We start from the raw sequence: 21,694 nt of genomic DNA, 5'->3' as shown, positions 1-21,694 counted from the left end.
ATGTTGTCTTGCTGTCGGGCTCATTTGAGCTTATATATTGATCTGGCATGATCGAGTGGCCTGTGTGGAGGTATCTTGTTGTCGCTGGTATGATACCCTGCGGAGGAGTGTACAGTACTTTGTGATATGCGGGTAGTACATCACCTTGTGATATGCAGGTAGTACATCACCTTGTGATATGCAGGTAGTACAGTACTTACTGATGGACCCTTGTCCTGGCCCTAGCCCTGACCTGAGTCCCTGTGATGACGCCTAAGCTCTTACAAATTGCAGGGTTGATCTGATGGCATCGCTCAATGAGAGTCACGATCCTCGTCCCTACCTGTCGAATCTCTGACAGAAGCAGGTCATGAGGTGATCAGTCTACCATCTCGCATCGCTCCTCCAACTCGACGAGGGGATTCTTTGTTGAGTTCGTGATTGCGATTCGTTCTCACCCCTCAGCCATGGCGTCCTAGGCATTTCGGCTGTCATATTGCCAAGAACCCTCTCACCTCAGCTCTGACCCCCTGTTGGTCATCTTTGCCCCACTGTCCGAAGACCCTGCTTGTCATCGGGCTCATCTCATCGCCCACCCCGGTCTGGTATAAGAATTCGGCTAGAAGTCACTGCCATTGGTCCAACCAAATAACAAACCCTATCCATCAAATTGACATGTCCAAACCCACCCACAATTCAATGCGGATGTGCTTGTCACACAGTTTCACCCGCGACACGGTGACTCGAGCATGGCCAGTTGCAGTGGCCCCGTTCTACCCGCCGGGGATTGCATCGAAGGCCTGCATCTCACCCTCAATCCTCCGATTAGCGCCCTTGGACGGTCAGCCACAGCGGATAATTCTCCGCCCCCCTCTCTCGCCAACGACCCTGCATCAGGCGATGCCTCCACAAATTAGGAGATGAGAATCTGACAGTGAGCCCCTCTGGAGTCGGGCGGTCCCAGATCGTGGTTGGTGCTGTACGGTGTACCTGAGCCATGCGACTGTGAGGTGCGCCTTGACGGTCGAGAAGCCAAGGTACTGTACAGGGTACCGCTACCTGGTGGTTATTTGGACCCTTTCTTCTCGGTCCATCCTACCCTGCCTGTCGGGAGAAAGAAAGAAATTGATGACCCCGCCTTACCAGGCATCGGAGAATGAAAGTCGGACCCTGGCATCTCATTAATTTTATTGATTTCGAACGCCACCGCCAATCAAAGGAAATCCTCGACAACTTTGAAACAGCCCACCACCCATTGTGCTTTGCTCGTGGTTGGACGGAATCAGACTTGGCAGGTACCGGTACCTGGGGAGTTGCAAGGATGCTTTCTTGTGGACAAGAAAAGGGCCACATCGTTATTTTCACCATGCCGGGCTTCATTCATCCCCAAGGTGAATGGTGAAACTGGGGCTGGTCTTGGTCTTGGTCCTGGCCGGCGCATCTGGGAGTGAATCGGTGAATACTACGGTAACGCCATGGACGGGGGACCCCTCTTTTCTTGCTGGTGTATAAGTATGAACACTTCCTGCCCCAAGTTGGGAGGAGGGTTCTCATCCACGACATTCCAGATTTGATATCTGTGACACTCCTTTTCTGTACCACCTTCAAAACAAAATCCCGGGTTTGATATCCGTGCCGCTCCTTTCTTCTTTCGCACCGTTTCGTTCCTTACCTCAAGAAATTCAAGAGCGGGTGAGATCGTTGACGGTTCACCATGTCGTTCCTTTATCAATCCATTCTTCTGGCTTTGGGTCTGTTCCTGGGACTCGGAGAGGCCTCGAAGTGGAGGACTCCTCACCACACTACCACTTCGGATGCGAGCCCTACTACCCCTACTACCCTCACCGCAACTACCATCCCCTCCCCCTCCAGCGCTGTGACTCCCACTGCCAGCAGCTCCACTGTGACCTCCTCTTCCTCCTCTTCCAGCATCAGCAGCAGCAGCAGCAGCAGCAGCAGCAGCAGCAGCAGCAACAACAACAACAACAACAACAACACCACCACCCTCTGGCAACCCCAAGTCGGCACAACCTGGCAAATCATCTTGACGGACCCCCTCGACCCCAGCACCATCGACAGCACCACGGAAGTCTACGACATCGACCTCTGGATCAACGACGCTGCCACCATCGCCGACCTCCACGCCCAGCACCGCAAAGTAATCTGCTACTTCTCCGCCGGCAGCTACGAGGCCTACCGCCCAGACAAAGACGCCTTCCCGGCTGCCGCCCTCGGCAATATTCTAGATGGCTGGCCCGACGAGAAATGGCTCGACATCCGGTCCGCGGACGTGCGCAGCGCCCTCGCCGCCCGGCTGGACCTCGCCGTCCAGAAGGGGTGCGACGGCGTCGACCCCGACAACGTGGACGGCTACGACAACGACAACGGGCTGGGGCTGACGGCCTCCGACGCGGTCGAGTTCGTGGAATGGTTGGCGGCGCAAGCCCATGCCCGCGGCCTGTCGGTGGGGCTGAAGAACGCCGGCGGGATTATTTCGGAGGTCATCGGGGATATGCAGTGGTGTGTCAACGAGCAGTGCGTTGAGATGGAAGAGTGTGGGACCTACGCCCCGTTTGTGGCCCAGGGGAAGCCAGTTTTTCATATCGAGTATCCCAAGGGCGAGGAGGTGGTGAGTCGGGTGGCGGTGGCGGGGGCGCAGAGGGAGAAGGTTTGTGCGGGGGAGGGGGCCGGCGGGTTTTCGACGGTCATTAAGAATATTAATCTTGATGCTTGGGTGGAGGTTTGTTAGCAGGAGGAGGGATATGATCTGGTGTCTTTCGTTAGGGATATTCTTTCTGGGTGAATACTTTTGTATGTGGAGTTGCGGTGCAACGCTTTCGATTCGGGGGATTTTGTGGACAATACTCTTATGCCATGGGCTTGATGCCGGAGATGGGAGATGCGTTTTACGGTGGAGTTCATGCTGTAGGGGTGAAGCATGGTTGTAGCAAGATTGTAGTGGAAATCGCAGAGTGAAGTGACGGGGCTTGTGATAACTATATATATTGGAAACTAGAACTTTCATGGCAGAGACTGTAGTAGAATTCATAGTAGCAAGTGTGGTTGTAAAAGCTTAGCATCTCTAATAATCGCCCCGAGAAATAACTAGGCAGGTGCTGTGGTTGACTGCGCAGCCGACCCTCTGCACTTTCCCTCTTCTCCCTGCTTCATCATCGAGACGCGGACTTTCCCCCCACATCAAGTGCAGCACCACCATTCTTCCCCATCGTCGCCGTTGATGTGCGTTCATCTTACAACGAGAAGATGAGAAAATGAGCGATAAGGTGCCTGAACATCCATCCATCCGACAATATTCCCATGCTGATCGTGCTGCAGCCAAGGCACAGCCACAAACCGAGACACACTCCATGAGTTCCATCGAACTCATCGTCGCTCAACCTCGTTAAAGATCAACAAAACAATCGGAACAACAGATGCTACCTCTTTCCTGTCCCCCGATTGTTTGCAAAGCGGAGCGATCGCTGACCGTGGCGAATGGAAACTACGGCCAGATATCCCTGGACCAGCCGCGAACCGATCTGGACACCATCACCGACGCAGTCGTCAATCAACAAACCAATAGAACAATCGCCTCCCTCTCCCTTTATTCCATGTAACCACCTAGCTGAGCCACCGTTGACCATCGTCGACCGTGGAAATCAGACATTGCGAGTGACTCTTACTGTCACTGCACCAGCGCCGACCCGATATTATATACTCCATAGCTCAAAACCGCAGATCGTTTCTCAACGGTCTACAGTAGACCCCATGTTGCTCGGACACGGCTCCCTAGACGCACTAAAATCTGCGGACCCATCAGCGCTCGAAGGAAATAGTATCCGCATCGCTATTGTCCACAACATTCTTTCTTATCGCCTCACAAATCGAACGTCCCCACACCTGTCAATCAAATGCTCTAGGAAAGATCCCAAGAGCGCTCGAACTATTAGACCGGTAAAGATTTCCATGCTCCAGATGGCATGTCACTTCTTGTCAAAAGTACATTGTCGACAAGAGTCGATGTTTGTCTTTCCTAAGGACAGTGCATGACTGCTGTGCTCACTACTTGAGCGACGAGTGCTAGGCCATGCTGCTTGGCTTACACGCATGTACCGGGAAAGGATCTGGTAACTTCGTGGAACGGAACAATAGTCCCATGGAAAACAGTGCCTGCCCCCTGCTGTCCAACGTTTGGTCGAGAACCTTCGGCCGTCGCAGAAAAGTCGGCGACCGTGCCCAAGAACCGCTGGGTCTTCTTGCGATCGAAAATGCCTAAGAGTCCATCACAACCACCCTCCCAATATTACTTCTCGAACAAGGTAGAACAACACTCTTTCAGTATCGAGCATGTTGTCGAGAGAGTAATCACTTGCGGTGTTTCACACTTGCATTGTGCTTGGGTGGGGACAAGGACAACAATGGCCAATCATCTCGCATCACCTGGTGCTCTAATTCACATCCTCCATTTGTCTGTCCGTGGCTGTATAAAACGTCGATCATTAGTGTTATGGCATAAGCAGGTCGTACTTCCTCTCTGATGGGAGGCCGCGCATCTCCAATGAGAAATGTCACGAGTGGATTCCTCAAGGAGCCACATTCCGGTTCCCTGCCCTTAGCGTCTTTGTGATCACCCGCTGTCTCAACGCTCATTGCATTGGCTTGTCCCGGGGCAGCGTATCGGCTCCGATTGCTGAAGAGGCTGACGGCCAAAACCTGCTGGCTTCCTTGATTCCGGTAACTTGAGATCTAGGTGGTTTGTTTTTGATTGGCACAGGATTTGCCTGCACTGCAACAAGGAGGGCCGGAGCCCCCATTAGGAGAATGGTTCCGTTCTCCGGCAGAGGTTGATTCTGTCTCCCCTGAAATCCGAGAACAAGTGTCGGCTCGCATCGGACATAGTAGGTGAAGAAGCCACAAAGCCAAAACTAGACGCGCTGCTGCCACCTAACACCAGCCATAGCCGTATCCTTTCTTCTTTTCCTTCTCAGTTCAACTTGTCCGCTGTCGACTGGAAACGTACCGAGCTGCGACAACCATTCCGAATTATCCAAGAATCTTTCTTATCAGCTTCGCGAAGTAACGCTCATCTTCAAGTGAAGTTCGTGATAACTTTGGTGCATTATCCTCAACATAGGCTGCGATAGACATAGGTCCAAAGCCCCCCAGACTAGGCACAGTTGCGAAGATGGATAAATAACGCTTGACTCGCTCCGGAAAACAACCAAGAAGCAGAGTACATACTCCTAGAGATAACACCTTTCACTGGCTGACTTGAAAGCACTGCAGCATCTTGCAGGGGGATTCCATACCTCTCATTTCACTGACAAAAGGTCTTTATTAACTAGTTTCCTTTTATCCGCATCAACGTGAAGGAACCACACGACAAATGTCCTGTCAGCAGTGATCGACGCGAAATCCCCCTAAAATATTATTCCAACCGATAGTTTCGCCGAGTTGACTGCTGTCCGGCAGCAATGCGCCCTCCACGAGCCCCTGATCCGCGGCTCTCGCGATGACACAGCAACATGAGCAAACCCGTGCGCTATATCACACGCTGAGAAAAAAGTTACGGCCTGCTTGTCGAGAATGTGGATGATAGCCTTGTGTTCTCTTGTTTGATTATCAGCTGAACAAGAATCGCCAAAGATAGGGGGCGGACGTCAAAAGTTCAAACTTTTGGATTTGCATCTGAGCCAGCTGAGCAAAGCCGATTGAGCTAGGGCCTCCTCATGCCTAATCTGCAGTCATGCCACCCGGACAAGCCCAGTAGATCTAGCTCTGAGGAGTTTCATATGCTAGGCGTTTATGCTGAGAGGGTTCATAGACGCTCGGTATCACGACATTCTGCAGATTGTTCAATCACGACGACAGAAAGTCAACTTCGACCGAGCAGAAAAGACCGAGAAAACGGAGAACTAGACAAAGGCGAAGGGCGCGTGTTGTGTGGGACGGATCCTGATAAGACATCTTTCCCTCTCTACAGACTTATTTGGTGGAAGCGGATCCCGGTGGCGCGAGGCGGCGAATGTCTGGGACGGCTGGGAATTCCCTCGAATTCGGATACCATTACCGCTCCCGTCAACGAGCGTAGGCGATTTCGGTCCGCGTGAAGATGCCCGTCTGAATCCACGTGCACCCCACCTGGCTGTGATTGAGCACTCGACGATTCATGTCCTCAGGCTTATTATGGCTGGGTTATCCATCCTCCAATCAGACTATCGTGCAGGGATGCTTGTTGCCTGATAGTGCTGCTGATGCAGAAACATTATCGAGCAGTCTCGCCTGAGCTTGTGGGGAGGTGTGAGCCCGGTTGATATTACCTTCGATCAAAATAATCCATTGGTCGGTAGGTGCAGACGGACACAGCAGCGAAGATTCCCGATCCCTGAGGGTTGTGTCCTGTAAGTGTGACAGACCTGAATTACTTCTGAATGGTGAAAGGAATGAATCCTGCCCTTCGACCTTTATGATCATTCTTACCGCCGGAGTGGTTGATCACTTTGAGATCTCACGAAGTTTCCGAGAGAGAAGCATCATCGTCTTACAACAACGTACCGCAGCGTCTGACATTGCTTTGCAAGCACCACGGGTGCGTATGCAAGGCAAGCACGTGCAACGCTTGTGCATTTGGATACGGGTGCTGTTTGGAGGAGCGTGCTGTGCCATTAGCCCCTTGCTCATTGGCAGTTAGTCTACAGAATTGGTTGTGGAGATTATGAATGTTACTCACAGAAGAGCGGTGCAACGGTCAGGTGTACCATTTATCACATGGCATTATTCCAAGGTGTCACTGAATTTAATGACGTGAAGCAAGCGCATATTGATCGCGTTGCGTCTGTACTGACCGAGCAGTGCTGCAGTTTGCTCAATGGCTGTGATTGTGAGACAACAACTGTACCTCAACACGTCGCTGAATCCCAATGCTATCGAGCGACGCCCATGGCGCTCTCAGTGTTTGATTCGGATGTCGTGGAGCCTTCCGAAGTGTTGGCGGAAGCGAATCTCGAAATGGGAGCTAAGCCAACGTTTACGTGCGCGACCATACCTTCTCGAGAGCGCGCCGAAGGACGGCGAGTACATCATGTGGGCCGAGTCGAATGCGATGGTCCCTGCTAACAGTGTCGTGGGAGATCGAACGAACAAAAGCCCTATTATCTCGATGCCTGCGTGGGATTGACCGGACACCGGACGTTAAACACAACTAGTCACATTACGGGAAGCCGCGGCGCGCGAAAATTCACATCCACACTCCTCTTGCCGGCAATTCCTATCCGGATGATGCTCTCTTCCCGCTTTCCGGATGCCTGGTCGGAAGCATCGCTGCTGGTCGGATTTCCATTGTGATCGGCCTTGACCAAGCGGCGGAGTAGCGCCCGCGATGGCCCATTTGAAGATACTTCGGGGTCGTAGTTGCAACAACGTCGACTGCCACGGAATTTCATTCGGTTGGGATGACGCCGGGATCTCGCAATAAGATGGATGTGGAATACCAGCTTCTACGAGAATACTATGGTACAAGGGTCGTTCCAATACACCGGAAAAGTTAGCCGGCCAATGAGTGGCAACGGTTTTAATAGAAGTGGACCACCGCATTCCATGATTTGCGGTCAGAACGGCCACTGTTGTCAATACCATTCGAATCGACATGGTTTTATAACATAGGTTTCTTCTACGAAGAAAAGACCGAGTGATTCTATCGTCCATGTACGAACACGCGGAAGGCATTCGGGCTTGGACGCCGCCCTCAGCGTCACCTGTAACGAGCATAATACCTACATGCAACGCGCAGGCATGCCAAGGGGGTCAGGTCGCCGTCCTGCAATAAGTCGGCGCTTAGATCCTGACCGATACGTGCTGGTGCATGTTCCGGCGAGCCAGTAATTTTCCAATGTGCGCCAGAGCCGTCATGACGACTACGGGGGGCAGGGTGGACGGGGTCGGCCGTCGGCTGCGATTTGGCAGACTCACCGAATTGTCCACGCTATCCTGCTGGGGGCACGAGCCTTGGCCACTCACCTAGTCAGGACAGGCTCCTGCATGGCTCGCGGAGGGAGGGATCATCCTTCGGCATTGTCTGAAGTTTTTAACCACGTCCGGACGACGATAAACAAGCCATTGTTCTCGTTGTAGTGGCCAGATCAGGCCACCTTGATGTATTTCCGAAGCTTTAAACTACAAGCTTCCGGTGTCTCGAAGTCACATTGCATTGACTTGGGATTTCTGACCAACAAGAACGAAGATTCTGCTTTAGGAATTCCAGGCCTGTTCCAATCCTGGTCCATGAGATGTTATCAATCATTCGAACCAATTGTCGTCTTCGATTCTCACCAATTCAGTGCTTTGATGAATTGGATAATTAGCATGCACGTTCTCTGATGGTTTGTTTTGGAGCGTCAGTCCACGCGTTATAGTACCTCTTAGGGGCCTCCTCGAATACGCTAATTCACGCAGGGAATTTTTCTCAGGGGCCTCGGTAGCGAGTTTCTGCTCCCCCTCCCCTTTCTCTACCTCTTTCTTCTGCAGAATGGCGCAGTGAGATAGGCAACCCATAAGCGAAAATCTCTGATCTTCGTCAGCTTTCGCGAGTCATGTTATTACTCATATATACAGCCCTGGCTTGTTGCATGGCAGCTTTGAAGGAAGGGAAAGTTGAATCTTTTCACCATGAACTGACTAACCGACTGCTTCCGCGCTAATTGTGATTATATCGATGATATTATAATCCACCACAACTATAGGGATGGATTCTATTATGCATGATTTAATCTTATCACGCGGTATATTCGCGATCGCATATTACGTTCAGTAAGCCAGTTGACGTACTGTACCATCCAGAAGGGCCTCCAATTCTCTCCAAGTTGGAGACTTATCCGCCGACTACACTACACCCAGCCTATTGCTTCCAAGCTACTATCACTTAGTATAAGTTAGAGTCTCCTGGTAGGCCATAGTCTGCTATACCCTGCGGTCATAGACTAATACGCTCACGTTTATCCGGGTCCTCTTCACCCGCTGTCAAAATTATGCATTGCGTACTCGATTCTGTCTTTGCTTGTCCTATTTAAAACAATGTGGAAAATGGATGTTTAAACAATGTTTTTTTTTACTTTCTCTCGGAAAGGAAAAGACACTGTACTGAACCAGGGACAGTTCTTCCCCCCCGGGCCCGCCCCCACTGTTCCCGATAGGGCCGTACGTACGTAAGGGATTCGGACGCTCGATGTAGTCTATCCGAGAAGTCCATGCGACAAGCGACAGTTTGCTCCAGCCTCTAGGCCGAAATCCTGGTCTTTGAAGTCAGTCAGTGACAGCGTACAGTATAGTCTCTAAGGAATTATTGTGCATAAGTCAGTACAGTACAGACGTACGTAAGTAGATAAACCAATCCACTGCCCCGACCGACCGACTGACTACATACCTACGTATCAGGCTTCACAGCCCCTTAACCCTCCCAAGGTAGTTTTGTGCGCAAGAGGGGAGGGGAGGAGAGGATCTACCGCCACAACGTATAATTCTTGATATCATTAAAGTCGAGCCCTACAGTATCAGACACATAGATAAAAGGTACAGTACAGTACATACAAAACAATCGTGGATAGGAAGGTCCGTTGATTGGTGCAGGGGCATTGGACGGCCAACATAAGCACCTTATCTGCGAGGAGGTCCGTTTGCCTACCGAGTTATGTGTATCTGTTTGACAGGCCTTTTGGCTTCCGCAAGTAGCAGTATGCGGACTCCGGATTCGCCGAGTAGTCTACCACATATTACGACTACCTGACTACCAGTAGTATAGCGGGCTCAATAAGTATGCCCCAAACTCATCATACTATGCATGTCTGGGGAGAATGTGACGAACCCTCCATGACTTATGGCCCCATCATATAGCTATAACAAGAGTAACATCAACCCTCGTGCATCCCCTCGGTCCACTAGGTTGGGTAGTTCCTACAACAGGGAGGCCTTGACGATCTCGCTTGGCTTGTACTCGGTCATAACCACCGCACTGTATACCTACCTATGCGACTGGCGTTCGTTTTGATGCACCGATGTACGCACTTCCCCTTGGGGCTTAATGTGAGTTTTATTGACAGGATCTCCAAGGATTTCGTTTATGGCCATGGTGTGAGAGGTAAAGTACAGTACTTACCCTCTTCGGACCCGGCACCAGTTCTCCAACATTACTGCTGCCGCAATCCGTCTGTGGGGAGGTGTGTACTCATATCAAGCATAATGATTACCTATGGTCCCGTGACCCAGATCGCTCGTATAACAAGTCGTATCCGCACAGCATTCCTCTTATAGTAAGCAAGTCCGTCAGCTCTACCAAGATCAATAGGGCTTTCAGGTACCCGACGGTCAAACAGCCACCCCGAAACAAGCTGGCTCACCTTGCGAGATTTACCGTCAGCAATCTCAAATTAGCCAGCAACCGAGTATGCGGTCTTTCCAGCCGAGACAAGAATTAGTGCTGAGCAAAGCGCCTAAACTAGTCATCCATAGCGTGGCAGAATTTGCCGCAGGAATTTCTTGGCGATCAGCATGCCTACGTGTTGTTTCTTGACTTTGGTAAGACACACCTACCCTTGTTTGAGGGGCACGCGGCCGATGGCGATCTGGAACAAGAGACAAATGACATTACCCCCCAATTTCCGCCGGTAATTGCGAGTTTGACACCGCAACTACCGTGTTCAGGGACCCAAACTGCATGGATCATCCCCTTTCGAGGGATGGGTTGGTGGCCGGCAGAGGCCGGGTTCCAGACAATAATCAATGGCGGGTTTCAAGCCTTCTCCACTTCGAAGCCCTTGTCATCAAGCAAACAATGAACAGGCGGATTGCGGAGCGATGAGGTCATACTGGCATGGGGCCGTTGTTTTCTAATCCGATTCTCACGGACGGTACTGGTGGAAAAGAAGAAAAAAAAAAAAGTGATGGGCGGCAGACAAAGAAGCAATCAAATATGCATCAATCGATAGGGTCCCACCTCGATCCTCGATCCAGCCGTTGTTGTGTATCATCTCCCGAAGGGTTGGCGTCGGAAGCAACTCCGTGGTGCTACACGGTAATCTAGTGGGGGAAAACTGGGCCGCCGGGGCAGGGCATGGTGACTGACTCGATGATGCAGCTGGCCTATCTCTGTCGCTTAATGTCGAGCATATGTGTTCGCACATTGGTGGAGACTTGCCGATCGTAGTAATATTTTTTTTTCTCATCCAAGAACGGGAAAAAGTGCATGGATGCGCCACGGAGATGCAAAGAAATCGATTTAATTTCTCACGAGGACAATCTGGAATCGAGAGGTCAAAAACGTCATTCCGGCTCAAAGAGATGATGATTAGAGTGATCGACGACTCATCCACGGCCAATTGAAACCAGATTGGACTAATCTGACCGTCGACTGGTTGAATGTCGTTCCTCGGTTTGCTGGAAATATCCGCTCCAACCGGTTTTCCTTGACCTGGGAGGAAAAAGATCAGACTCTCAGTCGAACAAATAAAAAAAATAAATGGATGTTCAGCAGAAGCAAGGTCGGCGACACACGTATCTTACCGTCTCGCTAACCTGCCGTACTTCTCTGACTGAGTTATGCATGCTGTATGTATATTGTGGATTGGTTCACAAAGGGGTTGGGCCGGTGATGCTCACTACTCCGTTCTTCATCGTAAGCCTGCAGCCCGAAGGGGTGGGGACTCCATCAGTTTGCCCTGCAGGAATGCACTATCGGTCCGAATGTGGGTTGAGTGGGAACCGTTCTGAATGTTGGCCTAGGAAGTAATCAATGTATCTTTAAGGGCTCTCACAACCTCGAAACAAACCACGGAGAGGAAAATCAAGAAAACGCGAAAGAAAAGCACAAGACAGGCCCAACTTTGATTTGTTGCTGAAACTGAACAATCAGCGTGCCCAATGACTTGACAAATAATGTGATAGGCACCAGGCGGGGGAAAAGATCGTGGTCGTCGTTGGCTTTGCACGCCTATCAATGGCTGCCATCGACGCATTCCTCCCTCGTCCCCGCTCCGAGGAAAAACATCACACAAGGAAAGAGAAGAACAAAGACAAAGAAAACATGGCCTTGAAAGCAATAGTAAAATGAATAAGGAAAAAGTGGAAAGAAAAATCAGTAAGAAAGGTATACTGCTGACCGGATGGCAGTTTAGTAGTCAATAGACAAACCGGTAGATTAGCAGGGTATCCACCGTCTCATGCAATACCGGATGATTAAGGTAGCTAGTCGCAACCTGTGTGCGTGTCATTAGATGTGTAACCGCGCTCTGTGTCGAGTTTCAGCATGAGGAACTCTGCATCGCATACCGATGCACAGCAACGTCAGGTGGTGTTCCGAGTGACAGGCAGTATGGTCGCCATAGGAGGGAGCCCATGAATGCCTACGTCGAACGGGAAATACTTCTCCGGTTGGCTGGGGAGGGTTCGGGATTCACTGCACTGGGCAAAAGGTATTGATTGCTGCATCGCTTGATCCTGTTTCTCCCGCTCGAGATCCCGTCTACAATGGTCCGTCTTCATTTTCTCTTTTCTTTTGTTGATTTCTTTGCTTTTGTGGGCCTTTGGCCTTTCTCAATTTTCGTTTTCGGATTCTCGTCCTTCCAGTAGACCTTCTTCGAGAGTTCACTCCTCCTACTTCATTGATTGGTACTAACAAGGGGCTCTCAAAGAGCCCTGCCAGGAGCTCAAACTGGTGCGACCCTCGAATCTCCAAGGGTTGTGCTGCGGTGCTGGAAATCACCCCCGGCCGCTGGTCCAAGAGTACTTGTCAAACCCGTTGCAGGGCCCTGGCTTGGTTTCGGCCGGTCGCTGACGACGCGGAAGAACAAGAGGAGATGGAGCACAGACTTCATCGGAGGGCCCCATAGAGGGCGGCAGTAGAATAGGTGTCAGTAATTAAAATCCGACTAAGAATCTCTAGCGTTGGAGAGTGTCCCCGGGACACCTCGCGAGCCATTATGCCGCCGTAGTGCGGGAGAGGGTCAAGGCGGACCTTGTGTAGCGTTAGCCCAGCACTGGCCTGTTATGTCCATCTGTTGTTTATTCGGATGGAATTCGCCATGGCGGATGGATGGAAGGTTGGGAGCTGCCATGTTCTCCTCTGATGGAAAAAGCCGGAAAGTGGATTTCCGGAGAATAGAACATGTGATGCTGCTTGTTTTTTTTATCGGGAGGATGAAAAAAGGGAAGTAGTCGTGATGGTGCCATTCTCTTTCAAGCGAGATTTGACGTCCGCGAAAAAAAATACTCTAGAAGGAAGAAAAGGAAATTAAAATGGATTTTGCTCTTGACTTTGCGGCAGTAGGCAAACCCCAAATAGCAAAGGTAGCTAGCTCTCCATTGTAGATAGTAACGATGGTATGCAGAACGCGATTCTAGACTGCTCCTTCTAAAACTCCCCTCAGCGCCATGCAAGTGAATATCAAGGAGACCAAAAGAAATAGACACGGTTTCGTCGCAGGAAGATGAACCAGGAGGCAGCAGAATGAGAAGGAAGAAAGAATATGAAAGAGGACAAGAAGAAGAAGAAGGAGATGGAGATGGAGATGAGAAAGCAGGGATGGCAGTGCAGCAGTGGGTGACGGAAGAGAAGACAAAGAGATTGCGGGATGTTTGAACGAGGAAGGCGCCGTTGTTGGCGCGTTAACGTCAGGTAGTGAGTGGTAGTAAGTGGTAGCTGGAGGAAGTCGTAAAGTCCGTCGCCCGGCGGGTGGGCGTAGCTAAACAACTTGAGAGCCTGGAGGGTATAACAGTTTCCCATAAGGAAGCTTCTTCCCAATGCCGGATCATGGAATCTTATCATCCCTTCCGCTCCTGTCAAATGGCAGACAATTTCTCCCTTCTTCCTAGGTTCTGGTAACGAGGGAAACCCCCCTCCCCCCCCCAACAAAACTCTTATTGTTACCACTCATATGCCTTCCTTGATGCACAAGGTGCATTTTTCCGGCAGGACAATTATTCTTTCATGAGGTGCTTTGCCACATCGTGAGTTATCCTTGATGCCCTCCACCTCTGTTTTCAAGAAGTGGTTGTGGGGGGCGCGACAGGAGGTGGAAATGTAGAAGTTTTTATAGTAGTTGCACATGGCTGTCAGATCTTTAAACTCAACCAGGCTGAGTAGGAGAGCAATCGCAGTGACAGCGAATATGAGTGGCCAGCTGAGGTCCGAGCTCACAAGTTCGGTGGTTAGGAATAAGAGATTGAGATTGAGAGTGAGATTGAGAGTGAAATGACCCAGGATGTTGATTCAATCGAAAGGTAAAGAGGATGATATAGTTGGGTTGCAGCAAAGAGCAGGGTAACAAGCAGACTCAACGATTCGATAGACTTCTTGCTCGGAGCAAGGTTGAGAAAGCTTTTGTTCATGGTTGAGGGCGTTCCAGACCAGATATAATATATTCTCGTTAAGGAAGTGGTGGTGATGGTGATGGTGGGTTGAGGGGTGGTTGTTTGCCTACTACCAGCATCGGCCATGGCCCATCACAAGCCGGCTGTAGGTAGTAGCAACAGGGGACAAGCAACCGCCTTACAATTGAATTTTCTTTTTCCGCCGGTTTTAATTTACTATATTTCCATCCATTTCCAGATTTGAATTTCCTTCATGGGGGTGGCCTTATCCGGTCTATTTGCACTCCTTGATAGTAATGTATCATTTCCGCGTTGTTTTCTCTCAGAGTTGCGGGTTGGCTGTAGTCACTTCTTGTAGAGACGTCTGTGAATATGATTGTGTCTCTTCTCGCCTCTCCTGGAGCTCCTTCCCTCATAATATTCCTTTCCAGTCCTTTGCCCTGTCTATGCGGAGAATCGAGTTGCAATGTACCAACGGTTTGGCCCCCTCCCCCATGATTGAATCGAGATCCTTAGTCGAGCTGCCTGTTCGATGTCGGACCCGCTCTGCAGGTTGCAGGACTTTTCCTACGTCGTTTGGCAAATACGGCCACAGGAGAAGAAAAGAGAAAATCGAAGAAAAAAAGAGAAGAAAAAGCAAAAGTCTAAACCCCAAAAAGTCAAGGCGAAAATGGCCGAAAAGAAGGTGGTTCCCCGAGGCGCGGCGGGTCTTGCTACATGAGAAATACGTACATCCGCCGGGGGCGGCCTAACGGCCAGAGGAACGGCGGATAGCGTTCCACAGCGATGCGAAGCCCCATCAGCGTCGGACTGATCGGGTCGGGCAATGGGTGATCGACGCGGTCCCTCGCAGCCGTTGTTGCTTTTTCTCGCACGTGGCGCTAACCAGGATCCTCATGCATGGGCAATGGCGAGCCCTCAACCATAAACTGCTGTGAGCATCATGCATTTCAATTTGTGTTCCTGTCCATAGCACTCAAAGTGGTTTAATACTGGCATTTTGCTTCCACTTTGGTCGAGTTGAATTATTTCCAGGAGCTGATCTAAGTAGCTTTCCACAGGTCCATTGGGCGAATCCAGGCTCGGGTCGGTCTAGTGCAGGCCCAATATATGATATGGGGAAGGTCGTAAGTTGACCATATCAAGTGAGCTTCATTGGGTGATGCGAATGCAAGTCCACCATGATCACCGCATGCTTGCCCCGGCCCAGTTTCCGCACAGCCTATGTTCACTGTGGACCCCGACTGGTGAGATTTTCTGCAGTTCGGTCAGGGCCGACAATGCCCTAACTATGAATGAACCTATGCAGCCACTAACTCTATTTGTGGGACCAATCATGTCGAGATTGTAGTCGCAGGCTGATGACTGACCTTAATCTAGGGTCCAGAGTAGCAGCGAGACCGCCAGTGACAGCAACCCACGGGGTGGATATTCATCTGCAGGTGCCAGGAAGGAATTGCAGGTGTGGCTAGACTGGCTGGCAGGAAGTCCGATGGGGCCTGAGCTCCGACCGACCGCTGTCGCGGAGGTTAGGGCCCGAGCAGACTAAATCTAGTCTAGATTGTCACGGAGGGGCAGAGTGGACAATTGAGTAGTCTGTACTTGACGGCAATCTATCTCGTATTAGGAAAGAGGGAGGGAGATGCTGCAAATGGTACCATATGTCTGTTATATGGCGGTGGTGATGGTGGATGCAATGGTCTCGGCCCCGTCCCGACCGTCGCGCTCCAACACTACCAAAGCAGTTAGCAGGCAGGTAAATAGATTGCTACCGGTAAACACAGACGGGGTAGCCTCAATCTATTGTTCGGCCGAGGGAGACACTTGGTCTGCGCTCTGCACTGTAGCAGCTACCATGCCTTTCTTTCTGTCTTTCTTTTTTTAATCCCCTCTCTCTCTTTTCACTTTGCTACCATTTCATATGATGTGGGTAACAGATTGACCACACACAAGTGGAGGCGATGACCAGGGCAACGTATCTGGTTTCACAATCACTAATAATTCCTGCAGTGGGAGCTCAAGCATAGGTAGATGTTCCTATACACCACCCTCCCAAAGAAGGAGTGAGCGTGATTGGGAACGACGATCTCATAGCAAAGACCAGGGGCCGAAGCAAACAAATCCACAGAGGAGGAGGGCAGGAAGGGAGGAGAAGGCGGGTTTGAAAGAGAAAGAAAGGGGGGTCATGGCGGCATTTTCATCTGCCGAGTTGAGGCGATGGGGATGGAGCAGCCACAGGGTGACAGGATACTGAGTGGATAGGTACATACTCGACGAGATAGGTTGGTTGGTTCATCTGCGAGTCAGAACCACAACCGTTAGAGAATTTAGCCCGCTCGGCATTCGCCGAGTAGGAGAGGAGCTAAAGGCACGGGTGGGGCTGAAGCGGGGGAAAGAAGGAGTCGATCGGAGGGGGAGTTTCGCATTTCTTTGTTTCGTTCTTTATCGACACTCTTTGTACTAACTAGTGCTTGTTTGCTTTCCACTGCCCAGAGCTCAGGGAGATCAAGCCATTGTCCTTACAGGGGTAAACCCGGCAGGTAGTGCTGGTGAAGCATCAATGGCAAAAAGTACTGTACTGGTCTGTGCTGCACGTTGCAACCATCAACACTTTTCAAAAGTAAAGTACAGTCAGGATGTCGTACACATTCAGACTGGCCCGGTTCGAATCGAGCTCGCCGTATGGTTGACTACCTAGGTAGCTTATGCATGATGGGTAGTTAGTCGCTGCTGAAGTATAGCCGCTCACTGTTGCTTACTTGCGGCCAGCGCATGGGCAGGGTCGCTAGTAAAGTGCATTTTAGCGGCACTGCTTGCCACCTAGATTTTGGACAAGATAGATCAAGGGTTAGTTTAATCAATGTTGCCCTCTCGGGCTGAGGCTTCTCAAAGAACCTGCCTATTTCAGGTAAGCTCAGGCCGGCCTAGTCCTTAATACATACACAGGGTAGTTTTTGAGAAAGGGACTGCAGTTCCGAGTAGTGTGCTGGACTTTTAGAGATGTTCTGTAGAAATGAATTCATTAGGTATTCCATGTGAGAAACGATTGCTTGTAAGGTCGACCACAATGTTTTCCCCCTGAAACAAATTCTCTTTGAACGTCGGCATTGACTTTATTCTGTCTCGGACTATACTCGGAATTAACCCTACCGCCCAAAATTTGGAACTCAGTGGGCGATCGAGTGATCGAGTCTGAAACCGGCTCTTTACGTCATGTCCTCCTGTTCGTGGTCGAGATAGGTGACTACCTACTAAGTTACTCAGAGAACCCGCTGACTCAGGCCAGCCATCGATTCATGGTCAGTCACTAGATCTCGATTTCGTTCCTCCACGAAACTTCTACCCTGACTGCAAACTGCCTCATTCCATCCGCCGAGAGGACCCGCCGTATCGGTACGGTAACTGACTAAATGCCACCCAGGTCACGTGCGACATTTCTCATGAGGGTTGATCAACCGCTGAAGTAAACGGACTCCCCTACTCTAGTGAATGGTGGTCTGATGAGGACATGAGTAGGGACCGTAGTGTTCGAAGATGGGAACTTCTCCTCCCGACAAAAGTTTTGGTTGTTAATCAGGAATAAAACCATCCAAACCAGTTTCCTTTAGTCCGTATGGTGGACCCGGACTCGACGCACGGCCGGGTCTTTGGAAAGGGGAAGGTCCACCGTCCATGGATGGATCGAATGTTATCAGTCCGTTCCTATGGAACGTATAATCACTTTATTGCAATACTTCCCGGGGCACGCGCAATTGGCTGTGCCAGATGTAAGCCACGAATCTTCATTTCGTGTGCACAAATCTGCTGTCTGGCCCCCGCCTGCGTTGTCAGCCTGGATGTGATCGGACCCTTCTTCCACTAGCTCCAAACCCACGCCTTTCAAGCGTGCGTGTTATTGTTGCCCGGGTAAGCGAAAAACTTGATCTCGGAATTTAGTGGAGCAACGGGACAATATCGGATGCAGAAGCAGTTCCATTGAAATCACTTCCAGGCCGTGGACAATAGCAATCTGTACGAAGTGTTGGCAACCAGAGGAAAGTAAAGAAAAATGGGTTGGGTGAGATAGGGGTTGGAGGAAGAAGAGGGACTTCCCTCACTGGGCTCCCCCCTCCTCAACCACTGAAGCTTTTAGTCCACAACCACCACATCGTCGCCGTCCATGAATCCACCATCGGAATTCTCCTGGAGGGTGCCACTCTTGGGCTGCGGCATGTCTCCATCCACCTCCTCAATTGGTCCTGTAGCCGTGGCGTACCAGCCCCGGTCGACTGACTCCACTAGCGCTCTGCTTGCCTCGCGAATGAGTGAAGCGTAGCCCGGGTTTTCAGTGTGCAAGAACATGCTGGTATGAGCTTTGATTTCATCTGCAGCTTTATCATTCACGGCTCTAGCCCATCGGAGACCTGGCACCGGAACCTCCGGACCTTGGCTTCCCGCTGGAAGCGAACAGAAAGTGCGGTCCTTTGAGCGTATGATCTTTTGGCTGAACGACGTATTGCTACGATTTGTGTTCTCTACCAGTGAGCTCGCATTCTTGCCCAAGCACGTGTAGAAATTGACGCAGGCAATCCCGCGGTCCTTTTGCACTTCCGAGATCAACGCCAGGCGCTGCCGCAAATCGGAAGAGCGTGCCAGGCAGCCAACAAAAACCAGGTGGGATGACACCCAGCCCCAGCCATCGGTAAGTCGCTGACGCTGCGAATACACTGCTGCCGCCCCGCCGGCCGCCAAAGCGCCTGCTCCGGCAAACATCGCGTACCGACCCCACCGTTGCCAGGACGGCGTGGCAGCGGCGTCGTTGGTCGATGCAGTCGGTAGAGATTCCTTAGGCTCCCCTGAGCGATCGGACGATGTTGTCTCCCCTGAAGAATTGTTGCTCCCTCCGATTCCGAACAGGCCAGCCACTTCAGACAATGCGGTATATGCGGTGGTGGCATTTCGAAACTGTCCCTCGGCCCCGTACGAAACCACCCCGGGCGCAATTCCCAAGAACGGCGTGTCGAATGCGAGAACCCCTTGAATATGCGGAAACATAAATGAGCTGGTTCCGATGGAAGTGTCCGAATCTGTGCAAGAGCCGGGTGCGTTGGGCTGCGTTGAGACATTGACGGCGGGCTTGGGAGGCAGAGGCTGCTCGGAAGCCAGTAGCAGGAGTGTCTCCGCCGCCACAATCCCACCCATGGAGTGTCCGACTAGAAACACATGGACCGAAGGATCCACGGTGGGCGAAGCTGTTCGGTTCACGACTTCCAGGTCGATGACTGTATTCTGCAGCCTGCACCGACGGCTGTGGCTTAGTGGTACGTTCAACCAGCCAAAATTGGGTTTACATGAAATAAGACGCAACGAACCATTCCCGAAATGTGCTCACACATTCTCTCAGGTCGCCTCGAGTTTCGTACTTTGGGTAGACCGCAGTTGTCACTCGTACGGCAGGAAGAGCACGGCTGACCACCGTGCAAAAATGCCTAGGGAAGTCTCCGAATGTATCATCGCCTCCCTGCGAGCATTAGCAACACCAACAGGCATGGGTTTGCGACCGACACAATTCGTGCGCGCAAGACAGGTGAAGCGTGGAGGATCGCATATTCAAGAGCGGACCGTACCTTGAAGCCGTGGATGAACACGATAAGCAGTGTCTTCTTCATTACGCTGAATGAGGCTAGACGGAAGGATACATGATGGTAGTGCAAGTCAAGCAAGTCTGAAAAGGAGGAGATATGAGTGAGTGATTGCGAGGATGGTTGAGCAGTGAGCAATCTACCAGACTACGGATAAGGTGTCAGTCTGCGGGAAAAAAAACCCACGACGTCATCGAGCAACTGATGCACGTGATATGGGTCCATTGCAGCAGCACATTCACGTGGCTTCCTGACTGTCTCATTGCCTTGCTGCCTCGAAGTCTTGTCCGGTACCGTCATCGAGTCGAGGCATTCTCTAACTTGGACTCGAATAGCTGAGAGGTGAAACCGTGCGACAGAACAGTCATACGATCTGTGCCTTACCGATGGTTATCCAACGGCAAATCCTGGGTCTATGTAAGGTTCTTGAGGCTTGCGCCAGCCCACGCCCTGGATCTCGATCTCGATCTCGATTTCTTTCGATTCTTTCGATCAGTGCCACTCAAGGCCATCTGTGCCCGCTTCACCAGATCAGGCTAAGAGTCCAAAGCGGGTCGTATATTCAGGCACAACATTCTTGCAACCTCTAGGAGCTGATACTGGATAGATTCACCACGTGTAGATGCCAGTAGTGCAGTCTGGCCAACCCCTGTGTATTCACCCGTAGGCTCTGGTAATCATAAACTTTAGTACTGTTTCATCCACTCTGTTAATTACGCAGAGCAATCCATTCAATGTATGAGACTGCTATATTACAATCAACCCTGTGAACAACGGAATGCATCTCAAATCAATGGCAGCATCATTGAAGACTTAGCCTTCCTCTAAATATCCTCCCTTGATCATCAGCCTGACACGCTCAAAAACCTATGATAGTTGATATATACATATGACCCAGGCTTTGTCCCCGTAGAAAGTCTGGGGAAGCGCCTACCTCGTCTAACTCATTCAACTCTATGTACTACAATTGAACATCTATGCCATAGTAATGATATCCACGACATCACCACACTCTTGTGGCAGACTTTCGGCTGCCATACTCCTTCATCAAGACCTTGGCCAGGACCATCGATACTCGTCAAATCACAACCTTATACCCCCGCCTATATGGCCGTCAACACGTCCACTGATTTCTGTCGCTCGGACACTCCCACCAGGGTGCCTGCTTGCAATAGCGATTCTCCCGAGATCACCCACGGGGCGGCTTGAGGTCAGGAAAGACTTACCTAGGTCAAACAATGGCAAAAGTTCTCCGCGATCGAAGTCAGTCGACACCCTTAGCGCTTAGAAGTGCTTGGGTAGCCCCCGGCGGTATCACATCCAATCTTACGGCAGCTTGGGGGTGGAATACTCACCATTATGATATGCTGCTCTTCTCTTTCCCAGAGTCCCTTTAGATCTTCTTCTCTCCTACAACTCCCTTGATTCTCTTTGAACCCATTTCTGCAGAGAAACAATCGAGTCAAGCAAATACCCACAAAAACCATCGAGTAGAGCAAATATCCAAGCTCTTCCAAATGTTCAAGCTCCTCCACACGCTCCTCAAAACTTCAATCAAAACCTCATTCTTATAAGATGAATCGCAAGGTTCTCAAAGCTCTAATCTCAAAGCGTCGCCTTCATCGCTTCAAATTTTACTGCTTGCTTACGTCTGTAGAATTCGGAGCATTCGACTAGAGCCGAGATAACTTTCTTATCCGACGCATTCAGAAAAGACAGGGGCATATCAATGATATATC

General features: G+C 50.8%; 8 protein-coding genes across 8 annotated transcripts; 5 read left to right on the top strand and 3 right to left on the bottom strand.

The window, feature by feature from the left end:
* Positions 1-1,969: 1,969 nt before the first annotated feature.
* Positions 1,970-2,728, top strand: BO82DRAFT_241731 (endo alpha-1,4 polygalactosaminidase; the record flags this gene model as incomplete). Its single annotated transcript, XM_025630793.1, has 1 exon — positions 1,970-2,728. A coding segment is annotated over one exon (759 nt), but the record flags the coding sequence as incomplete, so codon positions are not given.
* A 373-nt stretch (positions 2,729-3,101) lies between these two features.
* BO82DRAFT_2318 (uncharacterized protein) lies at positions 3,102-4,138 on the top strand. The gene has a single exon (XM_025630784.1). The coding sequence runs from the start codon at positions 3,475-3,477 to the stop codon at positions 4,027-4,029; it is 555 nt and encodes a 184-aa protein (XP_025497268.1). The 5' UTR covers positions 3,102-3,474; the 3' UTR covers positions 4,030-4,138.
* A 433-nt stretch (positions 4,139-4,571) lies between these two features.
* BO82DRAFT_2120 (uncharacterized protein) lies at positions 4,572-4,896 on the bottom strand. The gene has a single exon (XM_025630711.1). The coding sequence runs from the start codon at positions 4,791-4,793 to the stop codon at positions 4,626-4,628; it is 168 nt and encodes a 55-aa protein (XP_025497267.1). The 5' UTR covers positions 4,794-4,896; the 3' UTR covers positions 4,572-4,625.
* Positions 4,897-6,847: 1,951 nt separating this feature from the next.
* BO82DRAFT_396999 (uncharacterized protein) lies at positions 6,848-7,349 on the top strand (the record flags this gene model as incomplete). The annotated part of the gene is made up of 2 exons (XM_025638885.1): positions 6,848-7,102; positions 7,185-7,349. The coding sequence occupies 2 exons, from the start codon at positions 6,848-6,850 to the stop codon at positions 7,347-7,349; spliced, it is 420 nt and encodes a 139-aa protein (XP_025497266.1).
* Positions 7,350-9,072: 1,723 nt separating this feature from the next.
* BO82DRAFT_360181 (uncharacterized protein) lies at positions 9,073-10,805 on the top strand (the record flags this gene model as incomplete). The annotated part of the gene is made up of 9 exons (XM_025636752.1): positions 9,073-9,175; positions 9,337-9,347; positions 9,409-9,435; positions 9,579-9,641; positions 9,934-10,053; positions 10,148-10,187; positions 10,237-10,280; positions 10,316-10,412; positions 10,480-10,805. 9 exons carry the CDS (start codon positions 9,073-9,075, stop codon positions 10,803-10,805), a joined length of 831 nt encoding a protein of 276 aa, XP_025497265.1.
* A 2,496-nt stretch (positions 10,806-13,301) lies between these two features.
* On the bottom strand, positions 13,302-13,980 carry BO82DRAFT_2070 (uncharacterized protein). Its single transcript, XM_025630661.1, has one exon. It carries the CDS (start codon positions 13,787-13,789, stop codon positions 13,409-13,411), a length of 381 nt encoding a protein of 126 aa, XP_025497264.1. The 5' UTR covers positions 13,790-13,980; the 3' UTR covers positions 13,302-13,408.
* Positions 13,981-14,561: 581 nt separating this feature from the next.
* On the top strand, positions 14,562-15,291 carry BO82DRAFT_1996 (uncharacterized protein). The gene has a single exon (XM_025630594.1). It carries the CDS (start codon positions 14,631-14,633, stop codon positions 15,084-15,086), a length of 456 nt encoding a protein of 151 aa, XP_025497263.1. The 5' UTR covers positions 14,562-14,630; the 3' UTR covers positions 15,087-15,291.
* A 2,998-nt stretch (positions 15,292-18,289) lies between these two features.
* BO82DRAFT_2021 (uncharacterized protein) lies at positions 18,290-20,161 on the bottom strand. Its single transcript, XM_025630615.1, has 4 exons — positions 19,941-20,161; positions 19,686-19,834; positions 18,423-19,609; positions 18,290-18,343 (listed from the first exon to the last, which is right to left on the bottom strand). The coding sequence occupies exons 1-3, from the start codon at positions 19,980-19,982 to the stop codon at positions 18,463-18,465; spliced, it is 1,338 nt and encodes a 445-aa protein (XP_025497262.1). The 5' UTR covers positions 19,983-20,161; the 3' UTR covers positions 18,290-18,343; positions 18,423-18,462.
* Positions 20,162-21,694: the final 1,533 nt, after the last annotated feature.

This window comes from Aspergillus uvarum, assembly GCF_003184745.1.
Source record: "Aspergillus uvarum CBS 121591 unplaced genomic scaffold BO82scaffold_1, whole genome shotgun sequence".
In the NCBI taxonomy this organism is placed as follows: domain Eukaryota; kingdom Fungi; phylum Ascomycota; class Eurotiomycetes; order Eurotiales; family Aspergillaceae; genus Aspergillus; species Aspergillus uvarum.
Note: the sequence above shows the minus strand (reverse complement) of the source record. Positions and strands in the feature narration are given on the sequence as shown.